This window comes from Ursus arctos, unplaced genomic scaffold (genome assembly GCF_023065955.2).
Source record: "Ursus arctos isolate Adak ecotype North America unplaced genomic scaffold, UrsArc2.0 scaffold_9, whole genome shotgun sequence".
NCBI classification, from domain to species: Eukaryota; Metazoa; Chordata; class Mammalia; order Carnivora; family Ursidae; genus Ursus; species Ursus arctos.
The window spans coordinates 58,135,723-58,149,106 of NW_026623111.1; the positions used below are offsets into that span (position 1 = coordinate 58,135,723).

At 38.4% G+C, this 13,384-nt stretch overlaps 1 protein-coding gene across 2 annotated transcripts in view; it reads left to right on the forward strand.

Moving 5' to 3' along the window:
- Positions 1-11,973, forward strand: part of USO1 (USO1 vesicle transport factor) — an 87,471-nt gene extending 75,498 nt beyond the window's left edge. For both annotated transcript variants that reach the window (XM_044388177.3, XM_026509946.4), the window contains 8 exons: positions 116-237; positions 2,816-2,954; positions 4,152-4,315; positions 4,976-5,065; positions 7,444-7,542; positions 9,290-9,397; positions 10,023-10,238; positions 10,927-11,973. In XM_044388177.3, the coding sequence (XP_044244112.1) occupies positions 116-237; positions 2,816-2,954; positions 4,152-4,315; positions 4,976-5,065; positions 7,444-7,542; positions 9,290-9,397; positions 10,023-10,238; positions 10,927-11,016 (1,028 nt within the window). In that variant the 3' untranslated portion in view covers positions 11,017-11,973. The remainder of the gene's footprint in view (positions 1-115; positions 238-2,815; positions 2,955-4,151; positions 4,316-4,975; positions 5,066-7,443; positions 7,543-9,289; positions 9,398-10,022; positions 10,239-10,926) is intronic.
- The last annotated feature ends 1,411 nt before the right edge of the window (positions 11,974-13,384 follow it).

Here is a 13,384-nt window from a genome sequence, read left to right on the forward strand (position 1 = left end):
CTGAGATCATGACCTGAGCTGAAATCAAGGGTTGGTCGTTTAACCAGCTGAACCACCCAGGTGCCCCAGATTTTAAATTTTTTTAAATACATTTTTAATAAGCTTTCTTTTATAGGTGTGATAACTAAGGCTATTTATAAGTCCAGTGAAGAGGATAAAAAAGAAGAAGAGGTGAAGAAAACATTAGAACAGCATGACAGTATTGTGACTCACTACAAAAATATGATTCGAGAACAAGTACGTACTGATAAATTGTAAACACTGATGTATTGATACTTTTCTACTTTGGGGAAGAATTTTTCCTGACATTTCATATGCAAGAAGATACAGAAAGTAGAGCTCATTTTCCTAAATAATTCAAAACTATCTCAGTACTCAACAAACTGAAAGCTTAATATTGTGCTAAACATTGTGCAGGATATGGTGGATAAAGGCATGAATCAGACATGTCCTCCTATCACAGTCATGAGGAGAGAAAGCTATAAGTAGGTATTGTGACACACATAACACATTAAGTCTAGTGATACAGATGCTGGAAGGTATGTGGCAGCAGAGAGGCACCTAATTTAGCTAGGTAAAGAGCAAGGGCTTAGAGGAAACAGAACGTGAGCCCCAAACGGATAGCTAGGAATAAGCTGGGCGAAAGGAGAGATGGGGAAGAGGGGCAGGACATGTTACTGGCATGTACATAGAACACTCGGTGGCTGCACCAAGTAGGAATTGGAGAGGCAAGGCCAGAGGGAGAGACCTCCAGAAGGAGGTGGTTGTGGGAGGCTAGGGGTGGCAACTGCGGCGCTGATGGTTGTAATGGCTGCTATGTTTTGAATATTGTGTTCTAGGTGCCCACAAAACACAATTTAAACACTATTTCATTTAATTTCAGTAGCATCCCTACAAGGTATTTAATAGCTTCATTTAAGAATAAATGGGGAATCGGAGACTGAGAGAATTTAAACTTGTCTAGGGTCACTCAGTGGTTGGTGGAACAGAATTCAAAAACGTGTGTTACTCTCAAACTCACGCTCCGTGCTGTAGAGGGGGCAGACCTGAGAAATGTGAAAACCAAAGTGGATGAAAGTAGCAGGACTGGGTAATGATTGGATATGGGTGTGGGGGAGCATAAAGGGTCAGATATGATCCTGAGATCTCCATCTTGCACGACTGAATAGATGATGCTGAGAACAACAGAGGGAGCTGATTTATTAGAGTGGAGAATGATGATGAAAGTCGAAACTACCCTCTCGAAATCATCAATTGACATTTTCTCGGCAGGATACCAGAGAACCTCCGCACTTGGATTGTGTTGAGCTCCTTAAGCTTTCCATTACCTTTCTTCAAAGTGTGTTTCTTATTTTTTTCTTTCATTTAATTCCTCATCATGGTGTATACCTTGATTGGAATCCTAAAAAGTGCTGCAGTATTATCTGGAAAATGAGATTACTGATGTTATTAAAGTGCCAGGGTCATTAAAAACAATACACTGGTGGCTGTCCATGTGGGGCCAGGTGCACCCCCTTCCCTGCACTGCCCTCCATGCCCTGCTGACTGTGCACAGCTTGAGGCAAGTGTGGCAAGTAAGAGCTTGGGTAGAGCTCTCTAAATGAGAACTGCCTGTTCTAGTCTATATTGTGGAGATTGAAATTCTAAGAATAAAAATATAGTGGTATATTTAGCATTCAGTTTGAGCTTTTCAGTTTATAAGCAGATCAGTAAATTAGAATCATCTTTGAACGATTCTAACTTAAATCATTAAACTACCCATGGTTATTAGGATTTTTCATCTATATTTTTGTACAAATATGGAGTTGTTTCCAGATGGTAGAATGTAGTATCTTTAGAGCAATGGAAAAGAAATACTTGGAATGTGGTGTTACAGCCTACACTTGGGGCTGATAAATATAGTTAATTTAGAAAAAGGAAAGAGTGATTTGACACAATTACTATAATGACTCTGCTTTAGTAATGTTAATTTTAAATATTCTCACCATTTAAAATGCCATTTGGCAATTAGACAACAAGCATTGAGAACTATAAAATGTTTATATAAACTGAATGACGTTTGAGAATCCTTCCTAAGGAAATTCTTCAGAATTCAGGAAAACAAAAATATGACTACGATATTTATTGTGATATTTCTTATTTAGAAAAATGGAAAGCAACCTCAGTGTTGCTTTTGAATGTAAATTATATTGTATCTACTGATATTGAGTACAAATTTAAAGTTATGATTGTGAAAAACTAGCAATATGAGGAACTTGAATAGTAAGTAAAGGCTACAAAATGACATATGGACTGAGTATGACAAGTTTAAAACAAATTGGGAAAAAATTAGTGGAAAATAAGGAAATAGGTCAAATTCCAACTATTTATATTAGGGTGGTGAGAGTTGAAGTTCTTTTCTTGGCCTTCTAAATGTTCTGTTCTAGAATTATCTTTTATGTCAAAAGTAATGTAGATGCATGTGTATGTATACTAAGTTTCTTATGTAGTTTGGTATAAATTTCTTAAATAGTTTGATGGACCACAAAATGGAGTTTTTAAAATTGACCGTCCCCACCCCAGTAATTGCAGTGAAATTGCAGGCTGTGCCATGGTGCTTATTACCGGGCCTTACTGGAAATTGTATGGTTCTGCTGCATGTTAATTGACCGTGGTGCATACATTAATGTATTATTACTTAATTGTTGAGTGGTTCTGGAAGTGTTGAGTACTTTAACATCATGACCCAAAATAATCTCTGATTTTTAATTTGCTCATTTTCCTGATGCTGATTAGTACAAATTTAAAACACTTGAATTAATGTTTTGTTTCACAGGATCTGCAACTTGAGGAATTAAAGCAGCAGATTTCTACATTAAAATGTCAAAACGAACAGCTCCAGACAGCAGTCACACAGCAAGTATCTCAGATTCAGCAACACAAAGATCAGTATAATCTTCTTAAAGTACAGCTAGGTGGGTATAGGTAGCCATAATTATTATAGTGTCCCCAAAAGCTGGACTAAGTCAAATAGATTATTCTTGTGGACAGGTCTTTCTCTAACCTTAATCACTGTAACAAATGAGTGTGTAAATCAGAGTTTGAAGTCCAAGTTCCTTGCTGCCTGTTTCAGTATCCAGTCCATTGATTCTCAGCCTTGGCTGCATATTAGAATATCCTGAGGCCTTTTTCTTTCCTTTTTTTTTTTTTTTTTTTTTTTTAAATGCCACCCATACTGAGACCCACTCGAGTGTCTGATTTAATTAGTTGGGGTTGGAGCCAAGCATCAGTAATTGTTACAAGCTTCCCGGTGATTTCGATGTATAGCCAGCTGAGAATGACTTCTTTAACCTTTCTGTCTCCTCATCTGCAAAATGGAACTGATAATAACATCTGTGTCATCTGAGAATTAAATGAAATAATTTATATAAAATTCTAGTTCATTGCCTGGCATGTGGTAAGAGTCAAATGCTTGTAAATAGTACCATCCTATAGTGCTTATGATTGGAATGCTAACTATTTAGAAATACAGCTTGTTTTATTTATATGAAGATGACTAAAATTTTCAGAAAAAAATTACCTCTCTCACTTCCTTATTTATAAGAATAATTTGTCAGTTATTTTAGTACACATAGAAAGCTATTCCTTTGTGAAGATTTTAAAAGGGATTTCATTTTCTCTTAATTGACCAAATTGGAATTGAAACTACTGTAGTTTTTTTTAAGATATATTTATTTTAGAGAGGTGGGGAGGGGCAGAGGGAGACACAGAATCTCAAGCAGGCTCTGCACTGAGCACAGAGCCCAACACAGGGCTCAGTCTCCCAACCCTGAGATCATAACCTGAGTGGAAACCAGGAGTTGGACACTTAACTGACTGAGCCACCCAGGCGCCCCAAAACTACTGCAATTCTTAATTATAGATAACCAAACCATGCAGTTTAGTCTTAATAAGACTATGTCTTTTTTCTTCCCAGAAACCTGAAAATACTAACACTTCACTATTTCTATCAATACACTGTTTGGCAAAAATGAAATGTGCTTATTACAAAAGTGCTGCCAAAGTAATTGAATTAAGGAAATTTTGTATTTTTATATTTAAATCTTCTCATTCAAGAAATGAAAAACTTAAGTTTCATGCAGGCTTTTCAAATTTTCTTCCTGTCTTAATAGGAAAAGACAATCAGCATCAAGGTTCTTACAGTGATGGGACTCAGGTGAATGGCATTCAACCAGAAGAAGTTGGTAGGTTACGAGAAGAGATAGAAGAATTAAAAAGTAATCAGGAACTTTTACAAAGCCAGCTGGCTGAAAAGGACTCTCTGATTGAAAATTTGGTGAGTAAATATTAAAAAACTTTAAGAGGTCCAGAATAATTCTCATTATCCTGCTTGTTGATTTTCCTGGATCCCTTAAATCAAAGTGTCATAGTAAGGTTTTAGAATATGAGCTTTGGGGGGCACCTGGCTGGTAGAGCATGGGACTCTTGATCTTGGGGTTGTGAGTTTGAGCCCCACATTCAGCACAGAGTTTACTTAAAAAAAATTAGAATATGAGCTTTGGTGTCACACCGTCTAAAGCTTCAGCTCTTCCTAGCTGATTGAATTTAAGCAACTTAGTTAACCTCTTTAAACTTGTTTCCTGATCTATAAATTGGTAGTGGTTATATCTGTTTTGTTGTTTTGAGAATTAAATGAGCTACTCTGTATAAAGCTCTTTAATACGTGGAAATCCCTCAGTAGATACCTGTGTTTATGCTCTTTTTCCATATGACCTCAGATAAGTGCTTATGTTTAATAAGTTACTTAGCATAAGTATAAATTTATTAGCTATGGAGAAATTGTAGACAATGTGCGCTATGTTGAAATTTTATCTTGGATATAAAAATTAAAATGTTGATGTGAAATTTTTATAAGGTATAGCTTATATGTGTACAGTTTTGTTTCCTATCTGTATATACTGAATTTATTTCATAGTTTATTTCTGTGCTATTGTAGAAATCTTCCCAAGCATCACCTGGCACAAATGAACAGTCTTCAGCAACAGCTTCTGCTAGAGATTCTGAACAAATTGCAGAATTAAAACAGGTAATTTTCCAGCTTAATCCAAGTTCTGTTTTGTGTTGTTTTAATTATAATACAGTAACAGCCATGTAGTTTCATTAATCAAGAACTACTTTGTTAGTGTAAGCAAAATTTGATAGTGAAAGGTAGTTATGTGAATGTCCGGAAGCTTTTTTAATTATATGGTAATGGTGTTTTACTTTCTATTAAGTGTTTTTATTTTTTAATAGTGTTCTTTTTAACAGATTTGAGCATCTCACCCAAGTTATTTGTAGATTATCGGTGAACTAACAATTAAGGAAAACTTAAGTGTATTTATAAGCTGCAAATATGAAGATATAAAATCTTATGCCTAATTTTCATATACTATTAATCATGACAATTGCATGGTTAAATGTACTGAGTGTTTAAACCATTCTGTTCAGAAGAATGTTTGTATTTAGAATTGGAAAAGGGAATAAATTTGTGTATGTCTCAATTAGATGACCTAAAAAGTCAAATAAGCTTTTTCCTACTTGATTATCTGTAATATTTATAATTGCCTATGAAACTAGTTAGTGCAAATTTAACTTTATCCAATGAGAATATTAAATGTATTTGTTCATGAAAAGAGCCAGGAAAGAACTACTTATGTATAGAATTAAATATTGGAAGAAAAGCCTAGAAAAGTGTCAGATTGCTCATTAGTATACTATCCCTAAACAAGTTGTGTTTTTTTCCTTATAAGATTTTCTTTCTTTCTTCCTTTACTTTTTCTTCTATCCTACCCTCCTTTCTTCCTTTCTTAAAAAAAAATATATATATATATTTCTTCTGTTTCTTTTAAAAAAACAAAAAAAAGTAATACTCAATGACGAAGTGGACAACCCCACCAACCTAGGACTGACCTCCTTCTGCACTAGTCATGCGGTCCTAGCCCACGGACGTGGCTGGTCTGCGAGAAGAATGACTGTACACAGAGAAACTGTGTCATATTTGATCATATCTGTGTGCCCCAGAGTGGATTCTACAATCAAGCTTTAAAAAAAAATCATTTGTCGTTAAGGATTTATAAGTTACAAGTTCTTACAAGGAAAATTAATATGCCATTTTGGTTTTATGAAGTCTACCTACACTAGAACTGTATTAAAATTAAAGGGAATTAAGTTATTAATAAATGATCTTAGTTTGTAAATCCCAAGTAAAAATTTTACTCTTTGTGTTTCCCAACAAAACTTTAGATATTTCTGAAGAAGAGCATTGCTTTGTTTTTTTTTACTTTCTGCAGTTTATTTTCTTTTATCAATTTTACATTGTTAAAAAGAGATTTAAATGACAGTTTTGTTTCTTATATAGTAAAATCCTGTATAAAAAGAATAGTAAAATTGTCCATGATCTCAATGTCTGTGTAACTCATAACTCACTTAGATAACTGAAAAAAACAAATCAAAGGAAAGCCACATATGTACAGGATAGAAAGTTTTAAGAGAACAAAAGAGCTTTTTACATGACAGTATCCCACCACTTAACCTCAGGTCTACAGACATTGTCAAATATTGTGAGGGAGATTCCCCTGGTTGAGAACCATGGTTATACTTGGTTTTTTTCCCCTGTGCATTTTTGGTGGGGAGGGGGAAGAAGGTTGGGAATTTTGACATTAATGATATATAAACTTTCAATTAATTCCCTCCTTTTCACTACAGTACTAACTACTTTCATCTATATCAGGAGGCCCATGGTCTAAAAATGTCCCATTTTCCCTTTCAAAATAATAAATGTCTAGTCTTTGGCCAGGAGGAGAGGAACAGTTGCCTGCTGCATGAGATTGGAACAGGGATCCGGTGGTCTTCCTAAGCAGACTTTGAACCAGCCCTGCTATTTTGACCCCATTTTTACCCACACTTGCAGAGATCCCTGGTGGTACCAGAGCCTGGGCCTTTGGTAGTCGGGCACTGCAAGTCAGCGAGCAGGGCCGCTTTCTCAGACATCAGTTTAGGTGTTTAGCTTTCTCAGGTATCCTGTGGTCCATTACCACTGCCATTTGCTTTCTGAAATTCCCCAGTTTTATTGCTCTTTTCTCTTATTCTCTTTGTCCTTGTGGGTTTATCTCTCCCTTCTCCTCCCTCCCCCTCCCTCCCTCCCTTCCTCCCTTTTTCCCTTCTTCCCCCACCCTATGATTTTTTTACATGGGATCTCAGAAGCAGCAGAGGTGTATATGTATAAGGAACTTGCTTAATTCTCTATCTTGAATCTGACGTTCCAGGATGGTTCTTTTTTAGAATTAGATTTTAAAACTCAGAAGTTGTGATTTTAGAGAGAGGGGCCAAGAAAGGAAGTAATTTTAAGTTTCTTCCTGTAAATAGACATTTCCTTGATGAAATAATGCTATTTCATGTTACAACTCAATTATTTTTGTCTCCTAGGAGCTGGCAACATTAAAGTCTCAGTTAAACTCACAATCTGTGGAGATCACCAAACTGCAGACAGAAAAGCAGGAGCTGTTACAGAAAACAGAAACATTTGTATGTTAATTGTTACTCTTTTTTCCTGCAAGATAGTAAACACAAGGTTAAGATGTTATTTCTCAGCCACTCTGTAGTAGAAGTGGATGTTTGACTTACTGGCCACAGTTCTAGTCACATGGGCTTCTGGGCCGTGGTGGCAGCCACATTAGAGTCAGACTCACCAGATCAGTGTAATCAGTTATTTAATGGTTCATTTTGCTAGTACTTTGTATTTTATCCCATCTGTGTCCCCTTCAGTCCATCAGTCCAAGCTGGCAGGTTGTCGGCTGGTCTAGAATTGTCAAAAACCTTCTTAGTGACCCATGCCGTACACAGGGATCCAAGCCATCAGACAAAAAGGCCCTTCTGGATCATCCTGTCGCTATTCCAGCTTCTGCTGAGATGGTTGACTGGGTCCATGAGCCACACAAGTAACTTCTTTACAAACGGTAGTACAGCCACAGCCTTGGTATTTCAGCAGAATATGCGTTGTCATTTACTGCAATAGGGATGGGCTGAGAATTTTCTAAATCTTCACATTCTGATTCCCTTTTGCTTAACGTTCCTTCTTCAAGTTATTTCTCTCCTGTCACATTTTACTGTAGGCATCAAGGAGAAACCATGCCACACCTTTAACACTTTGCATAGAAATCTCTCAGCAAAATATCCAAGTTCATCGCTTATAAGCTCTACTTTCTACAAAGCACGGAAACACAATTCAGCCAATTTCTTTGCCACTCGATAACAAGGATCACCTTCCTCTACTTTCCAGTTCTTCATTTCCATTTGAGGCCTCACCAAAACCACCTTTCCATCCATATTTCTACCAACATTCTATTCATGATGATATGTTTTCTTCAAGACCATAGAAGCTTTCTCTCTAGTTCCTCCTTTTTTCTGAGCATTCACCAGAATAGCCTTTAACATCCATATTTCTACCAACAGTCTCTTCAAGGCAGTTTAGGATTTGTCTGACAGGCACCTCAAAGCTCTTCCAGCCACTATCAGTTCTGAAGCCGCTTCCACATTTTTAGGTATTTGTTATATCAGCACCCTCTTTCCCAGTTCTTTGTAGAAACAAGGTGGGGAAAGATTAGAAAACCATGATTTAAGAATATTTCCTAGAGCATTTAAGAAAATCTTTGCATTTTGGGGCATCTGGGGGGTACAGTCGGTTAAGTGTCTGACTCTTGGTTTTGGCTCAGGTCACGATCTCAGGGTCATGAGATCGAGCCCCATGTCATCAGCCTCCATGCTCAGCTCCGAGTCAGCTTGAGTTTCTCTCCCTCTCCCACTGCTCCTCCCCCATGCTTGTTCTCTCTCTCAAGTAAATAAAATCTAAAAAGAAAAAAATTTATTTCACCAGTTAATGGCATTCAGCTCAATTTCCCCACCTGTGTCTCTGAAATAACAGTGTGGACTTAACTTACAGAAATATTATGAAGAAAGGGCTTTGAGAAATATTCTCTGCTATTAAACACTGTTATAGCTGTGGTCTGACCTTGAGGCTGCTTAACGCAGCCTTCGTGCTCCGCTGAGATCTGATGCTGCAGCTCTCCTGCCTCAGTCTTAGCCTCCCACTCCACTGGAGGCACTGCTCGTCCTTCCCGGAAGAGCACTTTATGTGTGTCAGTACATAAAGAATTCTGTTTTCTGTTACTGGAAATACAGTTTCAAAATAGCGAGAAAATTAAATCACCTTTGGGATTTCACATTGATTGTACTTTAAAGAAACTTTTTTTTCCCCTCCAATTTCTACCTTCAGGCAAAGTCAGTTCCTGCACCAGGAGAGAGTGAAGCTGGAATGGCTGCAAAGACCACTGACGTAGAAGGCCGACTGTCAGCGCTATTACAGGAGACTAAAGAGTTAAAGGTTGCTCTTTGGTGCAACTTTTATTTATTGCATATCCTATGAAATGAACTCCAGGAAGTTTGATCTTATTTCATGTAATTTCTCAAATCTTTAGATTTATGAGCAAAGCTAATGGGGTGTAATTTTATCTCACAACGTGTCCATTGCTATTTGGATGAGTGAAGATGACACAAATGAAGATTTTTAAATGCCATTTCAAATAGTGATATCACATATATAAAGTAAGAATGTGTATGAATGTATTTTGAAAGTAGAAATCATCGAAAGAAGTTTTCTTGTCAATCTCGAGTCACAATAAGAAAGAGTACAGGGCGCCTCAGTGCTGTGGTCGGTGAAGCCTCTGACTCTTGGTTTCGGCTCAGGTCACGAATTCAGGGTATGAGATCAAGCCCCTCGTTGGGCTCCACGCTCAGCGCGGAGTCTGCTTGAGATTCTCTCTCCCTCTTCCTCGACCCCTCCCGCTTGTGTTCTCTCTCTCTCAAATAAATAAATAAATAAAATCTATAAAAAAAAAAAAAAAAAATGAACCTAAAAATAAAAGAGAAGGAATGAACCTATTTGTTAAAAGACCAATGAGAGTGAATGCTAATCTTAGATTAGTCGATCTTCCCCTTTCTTTTCCTAGAATGAAATTAAAGCTCTGTCTGAGGAAAGAACTGCTATTAAAGAGCAGCTGGATGCATCTAACAGTACCATTGCCATTTTACAAAACGAGAAAAACAAGCTCGAGATGGATGTTACAGATTCTAAAAAAGAACAAGATGATCTCTTGGTGCTGTTGGCTGATCAGGATCAGAAAATATTTTCATTAAAGAATAAACTCAAGGAACTTGGTCATCCGGTAAGATTGAAATGTTTCCAGAAATGATTTATGGTCTATTTTTAAGAATTGTACTGTAGCATGGAAATGCTATGCCTCCATATCCGTATCACAGGCATGAATATGTGGGTCCATGAATATGGGATCGTCTGCACTGCTTTCACGGTGTTCGGTGAATAGGCTTACGACCCACGGGCACAGTTTCCAGCATTTGTTAACTGTTCTCTTTTGGGCTTTGAGCCTAAGTGAATTGATTTGCTCCTGTGGTCATGAGACTCTCATCATCCGTATGTGCCATTCTCTTTTCTCATGTTTGGTCCACATCTGTGTGTAGAGAGGTATGGCCGTCTGTCAGCAAGTTAACCTGTAAATCTCGTCTCATAGTAAAAATGGCAGAGAGGGGCACCGACTGGGTGCTCATCTGCCTTCGGCTCAGGTCATGATCTCAGGGTTCGGGCTCTCTGCTTCTCCTTCTCACTCACCCTCTGTTCTCTCCCTCTCCCTCTCTGTCTCTCTCTCTCCCTCAAATAAATAAACAAAATCTTTAAAAGAAAAAAAAAAGGCGAGAGCCTTGAGCAGTAAATCAAGGAAATCAGATGGCTTGTAATCTACACTTCACTGGAATAAGGAGTTTATCAGAGTGTGTGTCTGTGTGTTGAATGTGAAGTGACCAAATCTTAGTAATGGTAAGTGTGCATATTCCCTTTAGGTGGAAGAAGAGGATGAACTTGAATCTGGAGACCAGGATGATGAGGAAGATGAAGATGAAGATGATGGCAAGGACCAGGATCATGTCTAGCTTTCAGATCTGTAGGAATGATGGAGATTGTGTTGTAACTTTGAAGATGGAGTCTTAAGACAGTGCTTTGGTTTGCCTCCACAGAAAATAAAGATTTAGAAACCCAAGTGGAAAACACTCACTAATAAGACTATTGATGTATTTTTTAAATGATGCCACCCATGTTGGAAATCCTAAAACTAACTTCTTGCAGAACACACATCTTTTATTGAAATTCATCTGAATGTCCCAAAAGATAATTTGCAAAGAACTTCAGACACTAAAAATACACCATTTTAAAGCATGTGGTGGCAGTGCTATTTATCTTAGTTTATTGGTTGTTTACATAAGTTCTGTATTTGTGTATTTTCACTTTTCAGAATATGTGACTTTTAGTACTAACACATTTGATTTAATGTGTATTGGAATCATTGTTTCTAAATTCAGTATTGGGCTTCTTAGCTAATGATTTCCCTTTAAAGAAATGGATTTACTTAAAGGCAAGATAGCATAGGCTGGGGGATATCATCAGCCCTCCATCCAGTGTGACTCCTAAGATGGGCAGGATAGGACAGTTTAAAACGAGTGCCTTGACACCTGATCTGGCTGCACTGTGTATGTCAGGGAAGAAGCAGAAGGATACTGACGCACAGAGATGAGGAGGGGTGAGGAGGGAAGACGTTTCTCAGAAACTTATGCAGTAGCGTATCGCATGTGGTTGGTTTTGGTTTTATTTTAAGCTAAACTTTAAAACATTACAAATTAACAGCTCATACAATTCAGGTTTAGTATTGTTATTTGATTGTCATGAAACATATTAATGGACCTAGTTTTAAAAAGACCCAAACTATGATTTACATAATTTATTGGCATTTTTGCTGAATAGGTTTAAGTCAGATAATAGATTTTTAAAAAGCAAATGAAGCAATGTGTCAAAATTTAATGTTTCATAATAAAAATAGATATATGTTCACTTAATCCCTGGTCATGGTTCCCTTTTTTAGATTTTGAGGGAAGTATTTCATTCTTACTAAAAGCTGAGGCAAGTGGAAGTGGTAAGAGGAGTTCTCTTCCTAAAAGTACATTATTATAACTGATGCTAAAGGCAGTCATCGCTCAAACCTCATTAGGATTCCGTAAGACTGGAGGGTCTAATTGGAGCAGAAGCAGAAGAGGTTGGAGAAGGGCTTGGGTGTTTCTAAATTGAGCACTGGAGTTCTTAGCAATGGTTTCCATGTAAAGAAGGTTTATGTAAAGGCAGACAGCAAGAGTTGGGGGGTAATGTGTATCATCTGCCTGCTGACCTCAGGAATAGTTTGAGCAGTCCGTTTAGGGGCCCAGACTTTTGAAAGAGAAGTATCTTCCTGTGTCCTGAAAAGGGAGGTGGCTGTGTGTTTCAGAGCACCCAGGAGGACCCCGCCGCACTTCTGCCCCTTGCCCTCCAAGAACCACATGACTATTACTGGACCAGCTCAGACTATGTAAAATCTTCCTAAAGTTGACTCCACGTAATGAACAAAAATGGTTGATGACTGTTTTCAGGCTACTATTATAAGGATAAAGAAAAATAGGTCAGAAGTATAAGACTTCTGTAGATGACTTTAAAAGGGGGGGTGGCACCTGGGTGGCTCAGTCGGTTAAGTGTCTGCCTTCGGCTCAGGTCATGATCTCAGGATCCTGGGATCAAGCCCTACATTGGGCTCTCTGCTCAGCTGGGAGCCTGCTTCTCCCTCTCCCTCTTCCTCTCCCCCAGCATGTGCTCGCTCACTCCCTCACTCTCTCAAATAAATAAAATCTTAAAACAAAAAAAAAAGACTTCTGTAGATGATGGGATACCAGAGATCTTCAGAAAGAAACATCTGCAGAATCAGTGATAGTTAGCCAAAGCTCAGTCATTCAGGCAGGCCTGGAGTAGAGAAGACACATGGAGGCCTCGTGGCTACAAGTTTAGACTAGAGCCCAAAGGGATAGCATCCTAACGATAGCCATAGTTTTTTGCCTGGTTTGCTTCTGGAACCTCCTGAAGTGGCTGCCTCCAGCCTGGCTGGCCCCTCTACCCCGCCCTCCCACCCTCCTGTGCGTTCACCACAGCAAGCTTTCTCAAGCGCACCATGGGCGGAGGAGTGCTGTTGTCTGTCGCTGGAGCCCTCGGCCGGGCGGGTAAGCCCCCTGTGCACGCTGCTGCTCTCTAGCTTTCTCTGCCTTCGAGTACATTTTACAGCCACACCAAGATCCTTGTATGACAGCACGTATCCTGCTTTTTCCTTTCTCACTGCGCTTTTGCTTGTGTCCCTCCCCCTGCCCATGTGCCAGCCCACTTGCTACAGGCCATGTTCAGAGAGCTGCAGAAGTGGAGCCGTTACCTTAAAGCACGACACGCATTTGTCCT